Source organism: Arabidopsis lyrata (assembly GCF_000004255.2).
Source record: "Arabidopsis lyrata subsp. lyrata unplaced genomic scaffold ARALYscaffold_2, whole genome shotgun sequence".
NCBI classification, from domain to species: domain Eukaryota; kingdom Viridiplantae; phylum Streptophyta; class Magnoliopsida; order Brassicales; family Brassicaceae; genus Arabidopsis; species Arabidopsis lyrata.
In genome coordinates, this window is record NW_003302554.1 from 667,526 (window position 1) to 687,489 (window position 19,964).

At 37.7% G+C, this 19,964-nt stretch overlaps 4 protein-coding genes across 6 annotated transcripts; 1 reads left to right on the plus strand and 3 right to left on the minus strand.

The window, feature by feature from the left end:
* The first annotated feature begins 131 nt into the window (after nt 1–131).
* LOC9322452 (puromycin-sensitive aminopeptidase) lies at nt 132–7,360 on the plus strand. 3 transcript variants are annotated; one of them, XM_021035626.1, is made up of 33 exons: nt 132–208; nt 1,052–1,126; nt 1,207–1,251; nt 1,356–1,496; nt 1,585–1,660; nt 1,831–1,907; nt 2,056–2,172; nt 2,252–2,326; nt 2,413–2,520; nt 2,611–2,823; nt 2,912–2,973; nt 3,097–3,124; nt 3,209–3,295; nt 3,381–3,406; nt 3,580–3,643; nt 3,724–3,804; nt 3,890–3,937; nt 4,029–4,047; nt 4,190–4,194; nt 4,289–4,300; nt 4,379–4,435; nt 4,529–4,638; nt 4,721–4,801; nt 4,966–5,134; nt 5,257–5,405; nt 5,484–5,622; nt 5,714–5,860; nt 6,010–6,091; nt 6,184–6,359; nt 6,444–6,554; nt 6,635–6,751; nt 6,859–6,930; nt 7,106–7,357. In XM_021035626.1, exons 4-33 carry the CDS (start codon nt 1,434–1,436, stop codon nt 7,184–7,186), a joined length of 2,652 nt encoding a protein of 883 aa, XP_020891285.1. In that variant the 5' UTR covers nt 132–208; nt 1,052–1,126; nt 1,207–1,251; nt 1,356–1,433; the 3' UTR covers nt 7,187–7,357. The 3 variants fall into 3 exon arrangements, with proteins under 3 accessions (XP_020891285.1, XP_020891284.1, XP_020891286.1); XM_021035625.1 differs by lacking the exon at nt 132–208 and adding an exon at nt 355–666 and having other exon boundaries at nt 7,106–7,360; XM_021035627.1 differs by lacking the exons at nt 132–208; nt 6,859–6,930; nt 7,106–7,357 and adding an exon at nt 419–666 and having other exon boundaries at nt 6,444–6,558; nt 6,635–6,717.
* On the minus strand, nt 7,281–11,165 carry LOC9322453 (disease resistance protein RML1A). Its single transcript, XM_021035624.1, has 4 exons — nt 10,601–11,165; nt 9,406–10,510; nt 8,989–9,288; nt 7,281–8,899 (listed from the first exon to the last, which is right to left on the minus strand). Exons 1-4 carry the CDS (start codon nt 11,065–11,067, stop codon nt 7,619–7,621), a joined length of 3,153 nt encoding a protein of 1,050 aa, XP_020891283.1. The 5' UTR covers nt 11,068–11,165; the 3' UTR covers nt 7,281–7,618.
* Nucleotides 11,166–11,226: 61 nt separating this feature from the next.
* On the minus strand, nt 11,227–14,844 carry LOC9324001 (disease resistance protein RML1A). The gene is made up of 4 exons (XM_002887892.2): nt 14,273–14,844; nt 12,946–14,041; nt 12,522–12,821; nt 11,227–12,424 (listed from the first exon to the last, which is right to left on the minus strand). Exons 1-4 carry the CDS (start codon nt 14,737–14,739, stop codon nt 11,390–11,392), a joined length of 2,898 nt encoding a protein of 965 aa, XP_002887938.1. The 5' UTR covers nt 14,740–14,844; the 3' UTR covers nt 11,227–11,389.
* A 1,572-nt stretch (nt 14,845–16,416) lies between these two features.
* Nucleotides 16,417–18,164, minus strand: LOC9324002 (zinc finger CCCH domain-containing protein 4). Its single transcript, XM_021035998.1, has 3 exons — nt 17,941–18,164; nt 17,458–17,666; nt 16,417–17,217 (listed from the first exon to the last, which is right to left on the minus strand). Exons 1-3 carry the CDS (start codon nt 18,001–18,003, stop codon nt 16,569–16,571), a joined length of 921 nt encoding a protein of 306 aa, XP_020891657.1. The 5' UTR covers nt 18,004–18,164; the 3' UTR covers nt 16,417–16,568.
* Nucleotides 18,165–19,964: the final 1,800 nt, after the last annotated feature.

Here is a 19,964-nt window from a genome sequence, read left to right on the forward strand (position 1 = left end):
ATTTTTAATTCAAACAAAAATTATCTGAGCAGCATCGAAGTGCTAAAAAGGTATTGGAAAATGGATAATTACAAACTATCATCATTGTGTTAATTTTTTTTTTTTAATAATTATTATAAATATCTACATCGTGTTGCATATATATCAGTACCAGGTTTCGTCTCATAGTTTCAGTTGTCTCTCTTTCATTTGATCATCAGATCTCTCGGTAATTTACTTCTTCGTCTTCCTCCGATCGATTTCCCCAGATTTGATCTCTGTTGAAATCGCGAAATCGAATTTTAATTTCGTGTAATCATTTGCTTGCTTCACAATTTTTTTTTTTGTTTTTTGTTATTATTAAATCGAATTTTCTCGGCCATAATTTTTTCATTTTAAAGTCTATCCATTTACTCATCTTTATAAAAGTCCATAGCCCTAACTTACCGCTCTGTGTTTTCTCTTTGATTCTTCTCTGTGTAGAGTGAGTAGAGAGAGTTTATCTAGGGTTTATAGATTGGAGAATTTAGCCGCAACAAGGAGCAAGTGTTTTAATTTAATTTTATAGTTATTGTTGGTTTAGGGATTCTGGAATTGGGTATTTTTTAAATGGCTCGGTTGATAATTCCTTGTCGAAGTTCGTCTCTGGCGAGAGTCAATCTTCTGGGTTTGCTCTCTCGTGCTCCTGTGATTACCCTTTTAACTCTTTTGTTTTTTTTTGGTTTGGTTATAGATATAGAAACTTGTATTTTGGATTGATTCTGAACAATGGAAATGAAATAAGTAAAATGATGAATTTCTTGAGTTCTGTTCGAATTATATGATTTGTTGAGGGTTTAGTTTTTACATGTTTTACTTTGAATCGGTTGTGTGCACAAACCTTAGAAAGAACTTGTGTAAGAATAAGAAATTGTTCTTGATTCTTGTATTCCTATCTATGATTTCTGTTTTCTTTTACTCAAACCATTTCCTATCATTATTTTGTAGTAAGCGTTCTCGTTTCCTTAGTTTGTATTCATTTCCGTTGACTTACCCCTTTATATGTTTTGATTATTTTAAACTTTCTCTACAGGTTCCTGTTAGAAGCAGTTGTCTTCGTAGTTCGGCAAAGAGACTTACTCAATACAGACCGTTTCTTACTTCCGAGGTTTGTGTTTCTTTGTTTCTACTACAAGTGCCACGCTATTTGAAATAGAAAATGATCTTTACTATAATTCTTTGTTTCAGGCCATTTGTTTGAGGAAGAATCGGTTTCTACCCCATTCTGTTGATGTAACATGCTCTGTCCTTCCCTTATGTGATAGAATCCAAAATTAATTAGTTTAGTGCCGTATTTGTGTAGCAAAAATAAACGTATATTCTGTTTTATATGTCAGAGACAGAAGCAAAACAGCAGGAGGCTCATTTGTTCTGTTGCCACAGAATCAGTTCCGGATAAAGCTGAAGAATCCAAAATGGATGCACCAAAAGAAATATTTCTCAAGAACTACACAAAGCCTGATTACTACTTTGAAACTGTATGCTAGCCTTCTTTTAATTCCAATTGAGCATATGACTAGAATCATTTTGTTGTTATTTGAAGCCTTTTTTTTTTTGTTTGTTTAGGTGGATCTGAGCTTTTCTCTAGGTGAAGAGAAAACAATTGTTAGCTCTAAAATCAAGGTTTCCCCTCGAGTTAAAGGTACAAAAGTCTAGTACATTACTGTTTTTTAAAATCAATAGTGTCTTTAAGCTGAACGAACATTCAAGTTTAGTTTCTTTTGCATGCACTGTTTGCATGGCTCCAGGATAGAGTTTTGCTTTTTTTTCCTTTTTCTCACATCACATCTGAACAAGTATCATGTTGGCCAGGATCTTCCGCTGCATTGGTCTTGGATGGACATGACTTGAAGCTACTTTCAGTTAAGGTTGAGGGGAAGCTTCTAAAGGTATCCATTCAATACTTGTCCTTCTGGAAAATCTATGTATCTCTAGGCTCACTCTGTTATTCTTAATATAGACTTTTCTCTAAGACAAGCAACTCAGTTTCCTCTGTTTACTTGGTCTCTCTTTTCATATGTCGTTCACTTTGGCCAGGAAGGGGATTACCAGTTGGACTCTCGTCATCTCACTCTTCCTTCGGTTCCAGCTGAGGAGTCCTTTGTTTTGGAAATTGATACTGAGATATACCCCCACAAGAATACTTCACTTGAGGTGAACTTACTTTGCTTTCTTTTTAAACTCTCAATGATGTAAATGTTCTCTTCTAACTTTTTTAGTTTTCTTCTGTTAGGGGCTTTACAAGTCTTCTGGGAATTTTTGCACACAGTGCGAAGCAGAAGGTTTCCGCAAAATTACATTTTACCAGGTTGATTGCGACTTGTTGATAAGATGACTGGTTGTTAGATAGTATAAATGATGTTCTTACATGGTATTCTTATTATGCAATGACAGGATCGTCCTGACATAATGGCAAAGTACACGTGTCGTGTGGAAGCTGACAAGACACTTTATCCTGTGTTATTGTCCAATGGAAACCTCATTTCTCAAGGAGATGTAGAGGTTAGCAAAATAATGCCTTCTTTTTTTTGGTTTGCCAAGTGTCTCTCGGCTTGGTCTTTACTGAAAGCAGAATTGTTTATTGTAATGTAGGGTGGTCGGCACTATGCCTTATGGGAGGATCCATTCAAGAAACCGTGCTATCTATTTGCTCTGGTGGCTGGGCAGCTAGTGAGTAGAGATGATACATTTACCACACGTTCTGGTAGGCAGGTTTCCCTGAAAATCTGGACTCCTGCAGAAGATCTACCAAAGACTGCCCATGCCATGTATTCCTTAAAAGCGGCAATGAAGTGGGATGAGGATGTAAGCACTTGCATTTTTTTAATTGTAGTTGTTACTTGTTAGGTTACTGAATCTGATTATTTATTTATGTGTACCCTTTTTTCACTAGGTGTTTGGGCTTGAGTATGACCTGGATCTCTTCAACATTGTTGCTGTTCCAGATTTTAACATGTATGACCAAATGGTGGATTCTGTTACACTTATAGTATTAATCCATTTGCAAATATATTCAATCCTTTTTCTTTTTCTTATTGTCGATACCAGACAAACTGATTGGTTTTGCTCGATTTGCAGGGGAGCCATGGAAAACAAGAGTTTGAATGTAACCCTACCTTGCTTTATAAGAAATCATGTAATTGTAAACATATTATATTTTGATGGTAATCCATGAGCTTCTACCTTACAGATTTTTAATTCCAAGCTTGTCCTAGCATCTCCAGAAACTGCAACAGATGCGGATTACGCTGCAATTTTGGGTGTTATTGGTCATGAGGTATGTAATCATATCATATGTTGTTTGTTGAAATATCTTCTGGTGTTTCAGTTAATTTTCAATAAACACATCTTTCTTTGTGCAGTACTTTCACAATTGGACAGGGAACAGGTCAGCCTCATCTCTCCTTCCCTTTGCTACAATTGATTGATTCTTGATTATTGAATCTTCTAATTTTGTTTGTCTGGTATAAGATAGATGCTTGTCTGTGCAGTATATTTTATATAAGAAACGTTGTTAGTACATGGCCTAATTTATGACTAAAAGTCTACTTGTAAAAACAGGGTGACATGCCGTGACTGGTTCCAACTCAGTCTAAAGGAAGGACTTACTGTTTTCCGTGACCAGGTATATTTTATCCTTTTGCTATTTGAAGATGGTTATGGGAATTTTTCCTTATAATGATAAAATTTGCAAAATCTATACAGGAGTTTTCATCTGACATGGGAAGCCGAACTGTAAAGCGTATTGCTGATGTTTCAAAGCTTCGGATCTATCAATTTCCGCAGGTACCTTATTTTGTACTCCTTTCAGGGCCCTTCATGGGATTGTTTCATCTTCTCATGCCAAATTATCTGTCCTCTAATTTATCAGGATGCTGGTCCTATGGCACATCCTGTTCGCCCACATTCATACATCAAGGTCAGAGATTCTCTTATTTTGCCTTGGAAATGTTGATGTAACATGTTATTATAAGTGTTGCTAAATGTGGCTCTTTTCCTTTCTCTGGCAGATGGACAACTTCTACACAGGCAAGTTTCTGTTCACAAGAAGGAATTCCATTAAAACATTTTATTATGTTAATCTCAGCATTGTTTTCCAATCTAACGTGCTTGTGCTTTTGTAATCTGTTCGAACCTGCATTACATCTCTGGCCATCACCTACTCTCTCAGTGACGGTAGGGACTTGAAAATTCCTTTTTATTCATAGTTTCATTTCCTATCAATCATATTATTTTTAACAGAATGATTTGGTTTCTGTTGTTGTTTCAGGTTTATGAAAAGGTTTGGCTCGTTACCAATAGTGTTTCTGTTATATGCAGTAAGCAAGAAACTTTATTTGACTCAATAATGTTTTCCTAGGGAGCTGAGGTTGTTAGGATGTACAAAACTCTACTAGGAACTCAGGGGTTCCGAAAGGTTGCTTCCAACGCTACATTTTTTGTGTGGATCCAGTGGCAAAAATTTCCTTCTAACACGTTCTAATCATCTTTATTTGTCCATATGTTACAGGGAATTGATCTCTATTTTGAAAGACATGATGAGCAAGCAGTGACTTGTGAAGACTTCTTTGCTGCTATGCGTGATGCAAACAAAGCAGATTTTGCTAATTTCTTGCAATGGTTAGTCAGATTATTATTGTGGATTTCGTGTGAAGATTCTTGTTTTCATACTTTTAAGTATATACCATATACAACATCTTAGGTACTCTCAAGCTGGAACGCCAGTTGTCAAAGTGGTTTCCTCTTACGATGCTGAAGCTCGTACTTTCTCTTTAAAATTTAGGTTCGGTTCTTCTCATATCTAACTCTCTTTTTTTTTCCCAAATTCGCGCGGAATTGATTGTTTGTACACCTGCCCTGTATTTGAAATTGAACCTTTATGGATCTTACCTCTATTGAATTTGTTGTTGATACATTGGCTTTCTTTGTAATTGATCACCTTCCCAGTCAGGAGATACCTCCGACTCCAGGCCAGCCAACAAAAGAACCTACATTTATACCAGTGGTTGTAGGTCTTCTGGACTCGAGTGGTAAAGACATCACACTCTCCTCTGTTCATCATGATGGTACAGTGCAGACCATTTCAAGCAGCAGCACAATACTTCGAGTGACTAAGGTTAGCTGAGAATTCCTTCTCTAAACACCCTCCGCTCTTTTCTCGCATCCAGTGTTTTCAATTTTTATACCTTTTGTCCTGATCTTCCTCATTTATCTTTTCCTGACCTTGTTAATGTACAGAAAGAAGAAGAGTTTGTGTTTTCTGATATATCAGAAAGACCTGTTCCTTCCCTATTTAGGGGATTCAGTGCCCCAGTTCGTGTTGAGACTGATCTCTCTAATGATGACTTGTTCTTCCTCCTAGCTCATGATTCAGATGAATTCAATCGGTATGTGCCTTTCTACAACATATTAGTTCTTCTCTATGCTCTTTCCGCATTTCGATCATTTATCTTTCTGTGTTTTAGGTGGGAGGCCGGTCAAGTTCTGGCAAGGAAGCTGATGTTGAACTTAGTTTCTGATTTCCAGCAAAATAAACCGTTGGTTCTAAACCCAAAATTTGTGCAAGGTCTCGGCAGTGTTCTTTCTGACTCAAGCTTGGACAAGGTATGGCTCTACATTCCCTTATCTCCCGCGTAAGCATACATGTAAGTGTAGGATAGGACTTTCAAATCTGTTTTCTTTATCTATTGTGTAGGAATTTATAGCCAAAGCAATAACACTGCCTGGGGAGGGAGAGATAATGGACATGATGGCCGTGGCGGATCCTGATGCTGTTCATGCTGTTAGAAAGTTTGTAAGAAAGCAGCTTGCATCAGAACTTAAAGCTGAGCTTCTAAAGATAGTATGTCTTCTTCTCTCTACATAGTGAATCTTTCAGGATTGGGGACTATAGTCGTACTGTACTCCCCACTGAAGCGAAGACGTTCATGTCATTATATAAAATTGTTTGCTGCTTATTAACTGAAACTTTTTAATTGTTTTTTTGTGCAGGTCGAGAACAATAGGAGCACAGAAGCTTATGTCTTTGACCACCCAAACATGGCGAGGCGTGCTTTGAAGAACACAGCTCTAGGTTTGTGTTGCAGAGCCATTCTTCAATAGAAGGAGATGCTCCCCGATCTAGACGCTAACTTGACTATGTTTTGCTTTGTTGAAATACTCCAGCTTATCTTGCATCTCTCGAGGATCCAGCATATATGGAACTTGCACTGAACGAATACAAGATGGCCACCAATTTGACCGACCAATTTGCTGCTTTGGCAGCTCTTGCCCAGAACCCTGGTAAAACCCGTGACGACATTCTTGCCGACTTCTATAACAAGTGGCAGGATGATTACTTGGTATGGATCTTAATATCATAAGTTACATTCTTCTGCCTCCAGGATTAATATACCATACTAAGATTTATCGGCTTCTGATCTCAGGTTGTTAATAAATGGTTCCTCCTTCAATCAACATCCGACATTCCTGGCAATGTAGAGAATGTCAAGAAGCTTTTGGATCACCCAGCTTTCGATCTGCGCAACCCAAACAAGGCAAGTGAATTCTCAAAACCCTCATTCCGCAACATTTTCACAGTTGTATGCTTACGACGAAACCGATAACAATCTTTCAGGTTTACTCGCTTATTGGAGGGTTCTGCGGTTCCCCAGTGAATTTCCATGCCAAGGATGGATCAGGTTACAAGTTCTTGGGTGACATTGTTGTCCAGTTAGACAAATTGAACCCTCAGGTTAAACTCTCATCTGAACTTGTGTCTTTGCAATTACTTACCTAATGTAACTATCCTGGCAACAACAAGAAGCTTAACGACCTACTTTTTATTTGGTCTGATTATAGGTTGCTTCTCGTATGGTGTCTGCCTTTTCGAGGTGGAAGCGGTACGATGAAACCCGTCAAGGTCTAGCCAAGGTATATCGTCCGGACATTAAATGCAAACAAGTCTTGAATTTTTCCTTAAGCATTTCATGGTTCTTTTGCCTCATTTAACCACTTTGTCCAGTCTCGAAATCTGTATCCATGATTCGTTTTATAGCCTGAGAAGATCATTAGATTAAGCTGTTGTGTTTGTGTGTTGTTTTTGCAGGCACAACTGGAGATGATAATGTCTGCAAATGGGCTGTCTGAGAATGTCTTTGAGATTGCCTCCAAGAGTTTGGCTGCTTGAGGGACACTTTAAGAGAATCCTTCAAAAACTTCTACTCGAAACTGTTTAGCTACTGAAAATTAGCAGTGGAATATATTAAAATGATCACAGATTGTTTTGCCTCTGCATATGAGTTTTACTATTACACAATAAACGCTTGCATTATATATTACAGACAATGTTATTTACTCATAAGCTGTCATTTGCTTTGTCTACATTGAGGAACTTGGTTTCTAGCCCAATGTTGTCACACTTAACAAGCTGCTTCACGTGCTTTGTATCGAAATGTCTCAAAAATGTGATTTAAGATGCAGTAGCTAGACATTAGGAGAGGACTTTCACACTGAGGATGCAATGCAATCTGCCTCTGAATCGCAGCACTATTCAACATCCACGATAAGACTACCATGGCTAGGCCATTTCTGAGAAATTTCATGAACGGCTGCCACATTGTCAGGCCATAAAACATCTCAAGAAGCCATGAAAAATTCCACAGAAACCCCACCTGGACAAGGACTTTTGTTCATGGAACTCAAGTCTCCTATCAGAGTGATATCCGTCGTCGTCTTCATTGCTTCCCTGACTGCTTATGCTTCCGTCATAGAGAGATTCATCTTCGTATTCAGAGACTTGCTCTGACCTGGATTCATAGCTTTCATAGCTGCTTATGTTTCTGTTGGTTTCGCCTGTCAATATCTGGATACCACATTCAATAATGTCTAGTTCCTGGGATGAGGTCGTGAATTTGAACAATACCTCGTTGTCCTGTTCCAGCCATCCGTCTTCCTCAAGGAATTCAAATTGAAATATAAACAGATGTTCCGCTTGGACTTTACGGAGCCGTGCCTTAAATAAGTTATCGCCATTGGGGCAACCGTTTATGCGTTTGCGACACATTAAATCAACATATTCTTCTTTCATCCCTGATTTAGGGGAAACAACGACGCAAATCCTAAATATGGAGCAGAAAGATGAACGGATGGTCAAGGAATCTCCTATAGCTCGGTGCACGAACTCCGCAGGTACTTCTCTTCCTGGTAAGTATGCTAGCATCTGACCTGCTTTCTGTGTAATCACTCTCCGTGCTTCTACACCCAATTCGAAGCAGTTGGGGAAACTGAAACTCACAATTGGAGAATCAATAGGAAAAGATACGGTCTCGAGTGATTCACAAGTTTCTACTGTTAGTCTTCTGAGTGAGCCAGGGAGCTCTGGCAGTGATACAAGTTTTGGACAGCCACCTATATAAAGCGATTTTAACGCAGGGAGATCTTTGATGCAATAAGGAATCCTCTCTATATCTGTGCCCATTTTCTCTATTAAAGTTACTGCCCAAAAATTATGTGTAATGACACTGCCATATATACTGAGAGTTTCAAGGCAAGACCAAAGCGTAATTGATTCAAGCATTTCTTCTAACATTGCGTCTCCGATTACGAGTGATGTGATGTTCGTAGAAATACCTGGAAATTTCCTCAATTGCCAGCATCCCAACATTCTGAGTGATATAAGAGATGCCAAGTTGAAGTGAGTCGGAACAACTTGAAGCTGTAAACATAAATTCATCTCCAACTCTTCTAGTTTATGAAGATTTTCAACAGAGGAAGGAATCTCTACCAAACTCCAGCAACCAGTTAGATCTAGTCTCTTGAGATTTGTGGCATTTGAAAGATCTGGGAGTTCCTTCAATCGTAAGGACCCACACAATTCTAACTTGTTGAGATTTGTAAGAGGCTGAATACAACAAAGGAAAGATCATCAACATACGAAAGTACATACATACTTCAAATATTTTAAATAAGCAAATATATATAAAAACCAACCTGTGTTCCTTCCCAAAGCTTCTCTAGCTTGTTATTCTGCAAGTTGAGTTCCACAAGATATTCTGGCCTAAATGTAGAAGGAAGACACTTTCCTGGATATACCTCCCAATGTAAAAACCTTAGCCGATGTGGGAAATTCATGTTCTCGGGTACATTCACTCTAAGGTTTATATCACGTCTTGTCTCGTAGATGCTTAGAAATCGAAGATTACGCATATTTTGAAAAGCTTTTGCGCTTATATGCACGCCATTCGGGATTGTAGATACATTAAAAGATATGCCCATCACATTTGCACAACCCTAATCAGTACCAAATAACGTAAAAGTTAGCACAATAAGGTAAGAGTCTTGTGAGTCTTTTCCATATGACTCGGTTTAATGCATATATTCAAACGAAAAAAAAAAAAAAGAACTTACAGAATCAGTTTCAAGGACATCACAAATCTCATGAGCATCAATTAAGATTTGGCGTTTCCAAGGCTCTTGTCTTTGAACCGCTTCTCTACCCACTTGTTGTAGTAACTTGTGCATCACTATATTTCCTCCGGACGATTTTTGTATAAGAGATTTATACTCGAGGGTTTTCAAACCGAGTCTGACATTCAAGTTATTGTCAGCAAGCATTGCTTTCACATGATCTTCGTCTTTGTAGTTGAAGAAGAATGCAATGAGGAGAAATAACAATTGATTCTTCTCATGTAAACCGTCATATCCGACTCTTAGTACTCTCTCGATACCTCGATCAACTGGATCAAAGCTACTTTCTAGCCTATACAGTATATCTTCCCAGTCATCTTCTGTCTTTCTTAGTAAATATGAACCCATGACACGAAGACCTAGTGGAAGTCTGCTGCAAAGCTTTGTAACTCTTTCAGAAAGATTTTCGAAACCATCTTGTGGAGTGCTCTGTTTAAAAGCATATCTACAAAAGATCTCACGAGCTTCTTTTTGAGTCGGAAAATCCACATGGTATGTATTCTTGATACCATGTTGCTTCAAAAGCTCTTGATTTTCTGTGGTTACTACAATCCTACTTCCAGGACCAAACCACTTAGTGTCATTAGCCAAAGCTTCAAGTTGCTTCAGATCGTCCACTTCATCAAGAATGATAAGCACTTTTTGGTCGCATAGCCTTTCATGTATCGCACCCAAATGGTATATCCTCATACCATTTTGGTTTAAAATCTTGGAAAGAAGTTGTTCTTGTAATTGCAGCTTCAAACCATGCTCGTCAAGACTACTATTATAGCTTCCCCTAAGATTCTCCATAAAACAAGTACGCCGAAAACTGCAAGTGAGTCGGCTATGTAAAGCTCTAGCGATGGTAGTCTTACCAATACCTGCAGGGCCACAGATTCCAACAATAATAACTTCATCTTCATTATCTAAATGTAACAAAGACTGTATTTTCTCCAGGTGTGTCTCAAGTCCCACCATGTCTTCAAAATCCTTAGAGACTGTAGTGTTTAGTTTGTTTGAAACATCTCTACCAATCTTCTCAATCATCTTCGATTCATTGTCCCTAACAACAGAGAGAAATCACCATGTCCATCAAATAGTTATGTGAAATTGAATTGCAGATGCACTAAGATAATCCCAGATTCAAACTAACCAGTTTAGGAAGTGTTCTCCGGCTATGTTCCCCGCATCGTTCAAAGCTTGGCTCCATTTTCGCCTCTTCTCCTCCGTTTTACCACCACATGTTTTCTTGAAAACTTTCCAGATATCTCCGGTTTGTTTGCGCACATCAGATGGATCTACTCCGTAGAAGACAGTCATCACTATTTGACCAATATCTTCCTTGCACTTCAAAATCTCCAACAGCTCATCCAAACACCAACTCGATGAAGCATAGTTCTTCGAGAGCACTACGATCGAGATCCTCGATTCCCTAATCCCTCGTGTGAGTTCTGGGGAAATGGTTTGACCTCTCTCGATACCTTGATCATCGAACATGGTGATCCCATTGCAGATAAACTGTTTGCGTAAGTGACTGAGAAAGGTTTTACGGACATCAGGTCCATGGAAGCTCGTGAAGACGCGATATCTCCAGGTGCGAGGTAAAGAAGAAGAAGCCATGAGATTAGAGTAGTGAGAAATTCAAGTTCACATACACAAAAAATGTTTGTGGATCAGTGGATGAGCCATAAACGATGGAGAAATTGGAAAAGGCGTATTCACCGTTGACTTTCGATTTTTGACTTTTGACTTTTGAAAAGGAGAGAGCTGGAAAGGGAATGAAGTCATAAGTCGTCGAAATGATTAATGGTTTAATTGTTGCTTAGCACCAATTACTGTATTAATGGTTTAATTGATACTAAACCGGTTTAATTGATACTATACCGGTTTAATTGATACTAAACCAGCGTAGCACCAATTATCTTTAGCTCTTCTGCTTCTTCTATCGATAGTGTCCGTGAAAGATCTGAATACCGCATTCAATAATGGCGATGTCCTTGGATGAGGTGCTGAATTCCAACAATACCCCACTGTCCAGTTTATCAGAAAGAGTAAAGTGGCCTATAAATAGATGTTCAGCTTGGACCTTGGGGAGAAGCTGAAGTCTTTTTTGGCCAGTGGAGATACCGTTTTTGCGTTGACGACACAACAAGTCAAAATATTCTACCATTTTCTGTTTAGGAGAAATCACGACGCAGATCCTGCATTCGTATGTATCTGAAGGGATGGTTAAGGAATTTCCAACAGCTCGGTGATGAAACTCCGCTGGTACATTTCTTCCGGGTAGCCATGCGTCCCTAGATTGCTTGGTAATGACTCTACGTGCTTCTTGACCCAATTTGAAGCAGTTGGAGAAATAGAGATCTTCAATTGCAGACTCGAAAGGGAAAGGTACTAGTGTCTCCAGTGATTCACAAGTGTCTACTATTAGTCTTTTTAGCGAGCTAGGGAGCTCTGGCAGTGATGCGATTTTTGGACAGCCATATATATGAAGCTCCTTTAACCCATCAAGATCTTTGATGCAATATGGAATTTTTTCAATATCTGCGCCTCTTCCCTCTAGATAAATTTCTGCAGTGGCATGATATATATTGACACTGCCATATATATCGAGAACCTGAAGGCCAGACCAGAGCCTAATTGATTCAGTCAAATCTTCTAACATTGTGTCTGTCATTGAGAGTGTTGTAATATTCGTAGAAATATCCGGAATTTTTTTCAATTGCCAGCATCCCATCATCCCCAGTGATTCAAGAGATGCCAAGTTGAAGTGAGTCGGAACAACTTTTAGCTTTCTACAGAAATCCATAATCAACTTCTCTAGCTTATGAAGATTTCCAAAAGAAGGAGGAATCTCTACCAAACTCTCGCAACGAGCCAGATTCAATACCTCAAGATTTGTAGCATCTGAAAGATCTGGGAGTTCCTTTAAATGACAGGACCGTAACAATTCCATCTTCTTGAGATTTGTTAGGGGCTGAATGCAAAACAGCACAAAAAAGAGGAAAGATCATCAGCACCTGGTGACAAGTAGTTACTTCAACTATTCGGAGAGAACAAAAATATATACCAACCTGGATTCCTTCCCAAAGCTTCTCGAGCTGGTTATCTCGCAAATTAAGCTCCACAAGATATTCCGGCCTAAATGTATGAGGAAGACACTTTCCTGGATATACCTCCCAATGTAATAACCTTAGTTGAGGTGGAAAAACCATGTCCTCGGATAGATGCAGTCTAACATTTGTATCAAATCTTGTCTTGTAAATGCTGAGAAATTGAAGATTACGGATCCTTTTAAAAGCTTCTGCGCTTATATACACATCGTTTAAGAGTGTGGATATATCAAAAGATATACCCATCACATTTCTACTACCCTAAACAAATTTCAAAATAAAAGAAAATGTTAGCACCATTAATAAGATATGTAGAGTATTTTCCAAATGACCTGGTTAAACAGAGATTAAAAAAATAAAAAGAACAAATCGAAGAAGAACTTACAGAATCATTTTCGAGGACATCACAAATCTCATCAGTGTCTATTAGGATTTGGCGTTTCCCATTATCTTGTCTTTGAACCGCTTCTTTACCCACTTGTTGTAGTAACTTATGCATCATTATCTCTCCTTTGATAGATATTTGTATGAGAGATTTATATGTGAGGGTTTTCAACCCGTATCTGACATCCAAATTACTGCCACCAAGCATTGCTTTCACATGATCATTGTCTTGGTTGTTGAAGAAGAATGCAATCAGGAGAAAAAGAAATTGATCGTTCTTATGTAAATTATCGTATCCGACTCTAAGTACTCCCTCGATCTTTCGATCAAGGCTATTTTCTAGCCTATGCAATATACTTTCCCAGTCGTCTTCTTTCTTTCTTCGTAATGATGAACCCATGACACGGAGACCCAACGGAAGGTTACTGCAAAGTTTTATTACTCGTTCGACAAGCTTTTCAAAACCATATGGTGCAGAACTCTGTCTAAAAGCAGATCTACAAAAGATCTTACGAGCTTCTTTTGTAGTTGGGAAATCCACATGGTATGTATTGTTGATATCATGTTGCTCCAGAAGCTCTTGATCTTCCGTGGTTACAATAATCCTGCTTCCAGGACCAAACCAACTAGTTTCATTAGCCAAAGCCTCAAGTTGCTGCAGATCGTCCACATCAGCAAGAATGATAAGAACTTTTTGGTCGCACAGCCTTTCCGGTATCGCACCTAAATGGAATATCCTCAAATCATTTTGGTTTAAAATCTTTGAAAGAAGCTGCTGTTGCAGACACAACTTCAATCCATACTCATCAAGACCACTATTAGAGCTTCCCTTAAGATTCTCCATAAAACAAGTAAGCTGAAAACTGCTAGAGAGTCGGCTATGTAAAGCCCTTGCAATGGTAGTCTTACCAATGCCGGAAGGACCACAAATTCCAACAATGATAGCTCCATCTTCATTATCTAAATGTAACAAAGACTGCATTTTCTGCAAGTGTGCTTCAATACCCACCATATCTTCAAAATCCTTAGAGATTGTAGTGTTTAGTTTGTTTGATACATCTCTAGCAATCTTCTCGACCATCTTCGATTCCTTGTCCCTAACAAGAACGGAAAATTCATAGTGTTTATCAAATAGTCATGTGAAATCTGAACCTATCTTTATTATGCATAGTTAGCTGAAATATTGTTTTGCACATGAAAGACATGAGTCTTATGTTGCTAATAAAGTAATTCATGAACCTATGAGATCTTTTAGATTCACAAAGGAGATGTCCCTAATCGGATTGAGAAACATGAATTCCGAATTAATTGAACGAAATTAAACTAACCAGTTTAGGAAGTGTTCTCCGGCTATGTTTCCCACATCGTTCAAAGCTTGGCTCCATCTTCGCCTCTCCTCCTCCGTTTTACCATCACAAGTTTCACTTAATCGGATCCCGAATTCTCCGGTTTGTTTCCGAACATGAGAAGGATAAACTCCGTAGAAGATCGTCATCACTATTTGTCCAATATCTTCTTTGCACTTTAAAATCTCTAACAGCTCATCCAAACACCAGCTCGATGAAGCATAGTTCTTCGAGAGCACTACAATCGAGATCCTCGATTCCCTAATCCCTCGTGTGAGTTCTGGGGAAATGGTTTGACCTCTCTCGATCCCTTGATCATCGAACATGGTGATCCCATTGCAGATAAACTGTTTGCGTAAATGACTGAGAAAGGTTTTACGGACATCAGGTCCATGGAAGCTCGTGAAGACTCGGTATCTCCAGGTGCGAGGTGAAGAAGAAGAAGCCATGAGATTAGAGTAGCGAGAAATTCAAGTTCACATATGATCAGTGGATGAGCCATAAACAATGGAGAAATTGGAAAAGGCGTTTTCACCATTGACTTTTGAATTTGAAGAAAAATTGAACTCACTAGAAATACAAAAATAGTCCAAGTTAGGACAATTCAAAAATTAAGTCTTTATTTTAGTTTTTTTTTGGTGAATAGATGGTTTTATATATTTACTGTTTCATCTTTATACTATTAAAAGAGAAGTACAAATGAAAATGGGTCGGGTTAAAATCAGAAAATTGACCCGAAATTCTGAAATCGGATCTTTGAATTTTTTTTGGAATATAAATTCGAATTAATAATGAAAAATCGAATGAAAAATGAAATATTTATGGAAATCAAATAAAATCTGATTGTACTTATGGCAACTAATTATAAAAGCATATTCCGAACAATATTATACATTAATTACGTATAATAAATTTTTTCATATATTTTTGGAACTAATTCGATAACAATCAACGTTTTTATCATTAATTTCGCTCATTTTAGCCAATTATCATTAATTGAAAGATATCTTACTTGCTTCTAAAGATTTCTAGAAAATTTATCACACATAAGTAATACCCCATATGTTTTATAAATTAAATATATATTTTTATTTTGGTCGTGTACATTAAATAGATATAAACTCCATATAACTAATTTTAATTTAATTAGATTAAATCGAAATTATGGTATTTTCATACCTATAGCTTACCAAAGAAGTTTAATTTTCAATTTATAAAGATTTATTGAATATGATTTTAGAATTATTCAACAAGATGATAAGTATTTATTAAATTTTGTGAATCATGAAAAATAATAACTAATTTTTAATCATTATATTTCATCTTTCAATCTCTCACCTAAGAAATAAGAATATAAGATACATATTCTATTATTCTTATGTCCAAACTTTATTTTGTTGTATGACTAAATAATATTCTCATTAGAGCTGTCAAAGCGAGTTGATTCGTCCCGTTAAGCCCGTTTGCGATAGGCAAAAAATATTTTGACTTGTAGTTGTCGGTCCGCACGATCCGCGGGTAACATATATGAAATACAAACCCGTTCCGCGAATGTATGCGGATTTGCGGGATTGTCCATGGATTTTGTTTAAATAGTTTTAAAGTAACCAAAATTTAAAATACTACTAAAATAAATAAATAAATAAAAATACTATTATAGTTTGTTTAAATTACCACATGTTGAATAAATTATAATTTTATCCATAAATACTAACATGCGGGCTGATCCACCAATCCGCGGATGAAAACCGATTAAACCTATGACCCACTGCAAATTAATCCATGTGGCTCGCTTATTTGCGTGTTTAATATATTTTCCCAAATCTACCCCATAGTAAGATGATTTGGGCTCGACCCGCGGTTTTTGACCTATTTTGACTGTTCTAATTCCTATGAATCGTCTAATTTTAGAATTTTAAAACACAAAATTCTATTTTGTAAATCATAATTAATACGATGGGTTTATTTATAAATTTTTTTAACATTTTCTCAACAATTCGTTATTATGAATATTTATAAGTATACTACATGATTCGCTCTACTAAAAACACACAATATTAAATTCAACGTATCTAAACCAATATTCCCCCGCGGTGGACCGCGGGTCCGACCTAGTAGACAATGAAAATCTAAAACACTAAAACTAGCTTCTTAATTCCATCCTTCTGCATAATTAAGATTTGTTACTACAGTCGTAAAAAAAACACCAACACCATTATAGTCTAATTAACGAGAAAATAATTAGAAAATATGGTTATGATTCATAAGATCGAAGTTATTAAATCTTGCTTCTTCTAAGACTAGTCCGATACTCATCTTCGGATGGTAGTGGCAGCTGTGGAGGCCTCTCGTAAGAAGAAGAAGAAGAAGAAGCTTCGTTGCAGGCGTGCTCCATTTCTCTTGTCCACCAGGCGCGGTCCCTTTCTACCACTCGGCAATATTCGCAGATGATTGGAATATTGGACGAAGAAGCTTCGTTGGGCTCACTGGTGCTTGAACCACCAACCTCTTGGGTTGAAGTGACTGCGCCAAGGTCCATAGCTGAGGGTCGATTCTGCTGCTGTGATAGTAAACCACTATCAGCCACAGTGCCCTGTTGGTTCAAACTATCTTGATCAGTTTCGTGGTCCTGAGGCCTTCCCCATGCAAGTTTTAGCCTCTGACCATTGATGAGTAGCCACTTGGAGAGGCCTTGAGTGGCCTTCTCTGCTCCTTCTCGGTCTGTGTATGTGACTAACGCACGACCTTCCCTGGCAAAGAATCTGATAGATTTGATCACTCCATAAGCAGAAAATTTGTCTAGTATGGTCTGCTCGAGGATTCTCGAGTTAAATCCACACACGACAAGTGTTTTGATGCTTTTGTCCACTGGTGGTTCCAGAGTTGCAATTACCCCTGCCAAATGTTGAACCTCTAAAGTGCTGTGACTGTGTAAAAAGAAGATGAGAATCAGAAACTCAATCTGAGTGTTTCGAGATGCAAAACTAGTAACGCATAAGAGAACATAAATTCGAAAGGAGCGTAAATATATAACAAGACTAACATAGCATAAGCTCAGCACAAGATGATAAAGATCACAATTCATATCTGTCAGTGGTGTATGAGCTGATCAGTGAGAAAAGAAACCATAGCAAGAGACTCAAGCACTACAGAAGAAAACAGCTTACCCATAACAATGAGTACTTATGTTCTGGCTGGGGAATGGACACTTGGCACCACTTGCCAACAGATCATTGTGCCAGGCGCGATCCTCTCTTGCCCTTTCTCTTGCCAACCGATCATCAGCCCAGTCGTGCTCGCTTTCAGATATTTGAAGCGTTAAGTTTGGTGTTGTTCTTCGAATAGTATCAGATTCATCATCCACTACAAATCCGATCTGCATATCAGAACAACAATCAATATTACAAGCCATCAGAATCAGCCGCTATAATGACTTTAAAGACGGATTTGGATCTAGACATATGCACCAAAGTTCCTACGAATCCTAAACCTAGAAGATTTACCAATTTAAACACTCCAAACAGGACATCAACGAGCAAGAGACTAAATAAGAGATGAGATCTGAAAATCTTCTTCATGAGCCATTGAAACACAAAAAAGATAAAAGCAACAGGAAAAATCAAAGATTGTTTGAGAGACAAGGAATCTACCACTCGCACGCCGCAACAAGAGCAGATTACCGCTTGACGATACCTCAGATCTCTGTGATCCATTATTCTCTTCTCCTCAGATTTGTCAATAAAGAAAAAAGATTACTCTGATGTCAATCACCAAGGCCAACGGCGGATTTATGCATGCTTAGGGCAAAGTCGGTGGATTTGTGTCTCTTATATATTTTTATGGGTTTGTAAAATAAACCCCAAGCTTTCGACAAAATGCGAGATCAACTTATTATTTTTCATAACTACAAATTCCAAGACCAAGACAATAATAAGAGACCTAAATATCTTCTAAATTCTAATCATGTTTTACAAATATGTTTCAGAGTTAAAAATAAATTTCTTTTATCTTCTAAGTTCTAATCATGTTTGGCTTTGGAAATCGTGAAATAAATTATTAACCTACGACCAAAATTTTAGTGCAATAAAATCCTAGAGCTATACGCTTTAAGGGATAGTAGGATATGATTGATCAAATCACAAAGTTTAGTTAGGAGAAGAATCTGTTGGTCATTAATTTTCTTTATTTCTTTGAAAGATCCAAACAATAGAATCTTGGTTCTCGAATCAATGGTTCTAATACATCTCAGATTGCGTTTAATTATATACCATAAAAATTAATTAACAAAGAGATTTAATTTACTCTTGTCTCCCAAAGTTATCACACATATAAAATTGAACAATCTCTTCATTTTTTTTTGGGTACAAGGTTAACAATCACTTCATGTTATTTCCGATTCTTTTAAGTCTATGCATTGGCTTAAGCAATGGTGCCCCCTTGATAGGAGCAATCAAAGTCACTGTAAGCAACCAATTGCAGCACAACAAGCTTCTTAAAGGTTCATTGTCGTTCTGAAGACGATGATCTTGGAGAGAAAGTCGGCGAAGACTACGAGTTTACTTTTGGTGATAACATTTGGCAAACGACTAAGTTCTCATGTCAAATGAATCAAGGTCCAAATTTTAAGCATCACCAAGAGTTTGTGGCTTATGAGACTTCGTGGAGCAAAGAACTTGAGGTTAAGTGTTTGTGGATTCCTAAAGAAGAAGGACTCTTTTTCTTCTCTAGATGGACAGCCTCAGGCTATAAAATATCTTTGGGATGCTCTGTAAGTGAAAACTTACATAAACCCCAAGATCTTTAAACATCTGAGTTAATCACTGTGGATGTCGGATTTACACACTCAAGTATTTTATTAAGTAGGAAAGATTACTCTTGAGGGACAAAAATAAATATGTAAAAAGCTTAAGAATTGCCACAAAAATTGCTATAGTATTTCTTGCTCCAGAGAAAGATCCCCCATACATGGCCATTAGCCTTTATATTTATACATAGAAAAACGACATTTAAGTGGCTAATTAAGTACAATTATTCTCTCTTAAATGTGTCCGTTTTGATCTTTGCTTTTAATGCTTAACGTTTGAATTTGAGTTGATTCTGATCTTCATGGGCCTCGCCTTTTGGCCCAAATGTCCTTGGACTGACTTAACCATGACTTCGTCTCCGGACTCGTGTCGAGGTGCAGTCACTTCGGATTCTTCTTATGGTGAAAACCACTTCGACTGTTCTTTTGACTTGTGGGTATAATTGCTTTATCCTTTATGGGCCGTTACCCTGACTACGTGGCAATCTTTGGTTGGTCCTGGACCTTTGGTGCGGGATCCGACACCAACAATTAGCCCCCCAAGTTCTTCGAAGTGCCATTCCAATTCGGAGGACTTTAAATGCTTAAGTGACCAAAGATTGCGCTCGAGAATCTTTCTGATTTCCCGCCGAAAATCTCATCACTCCTTTAATTTCGGCACTAGCCATTTTTAACCGAGTGACATTTGTCATCATTATGACCGTATATTAATTAATTACTATTAAAACGGGAAAAAACCTTCCCACTCCCCACACAACTTTCGAGGCGGTTCCATCATTTAGTTTGTGTAAGGTAACTTCTTTTCATCATCATTTTCTACTTTTACGCTTTAATCGAAACTCCTCTCTTCTCTTTCCTCGCCGATTTTCT

Coding starts and splice junctions, on each gene's coding strand:
- LOC9322452 (XM_021035625.1), top strand. CDS start 589: ATGGCTCGGTTGATAATTCCTTGTCGAAGTTCGTCTCTGGCGAGAGTC. Junction 2,327..2,412: donor GCAAAATTACATTTTACCAG/GTTGATTGCGAC, acceptor ATGCAATGACAG/GATCGTCCTGACATAATGGC. Junction 3,296..3,380: donor TGGGTGTTATTGGTCATGAG/GTATGTAATCAT, acceptor TTCTTTGTGCAG/TACTTTCACAATTGGACAGG.
- LOC9322453 (XM_021035624.1), bottom strand. CDS start 11,067: ATGGCTTCTTCTTCTTTACCTCGCACCTGGAGATATCGCGTCTTCACG. Junction 10,511..10,600: donor GGAGAACACTTCCTAAACTG/GTTAGTTTGAAT, acceptor CTCTGTTGTTAG/GGACAATGAATCGAAGATGA. Junction 8,900..8,988: donor AGCTTTGGGAAGGAACACAG/GTTGGTTTTTAT, acceptor TGTTGTATTCAG/CCTCTTACAAATCTCAACAA.
- LOC9324001 (XM_002887892.2), bottom strand. CDS start 14,739: ATGGCTTCTTCTTCTTCACCTCGCACCTGGAGATACCGAGTCTTCACG. Junction 14,042..14,272: donor GGAGAACACTTCCTAAACTG/GTTAGTTTAATT, acceptor CGTTCTTGTTAG/GGACAAGGAATCGAAGATGG. Junction 12,822..12,945: donor ATGTCCTCGAAAATGATTCT/GTAAGTTCTTCT, acceptor AAATTTGTTTAG/GGTAGTAGAAATGTGATGGG.
- LOC9324002 (XM_021035998.1), bottom strand. CDS start 18,003: ATGGATCACAGAGATCTGAGGTATCGTCAAGCGGTAATCTGCTCTTGT. Junction 17,667..17,940: donor CTTGTTGCGGCGTGCGAGTG/GTAGATTCCTTG, acceptor TCTGATATGCAG/ATCGGATTTGTAGTGGATGA. Junction 17,218..17,457: donor ATAAGTACTCATTGTTATGG/GTAAGCTGTTTT, acceptor CTTTTTACACAG/TCACAGCACTTTAGAGGTTC.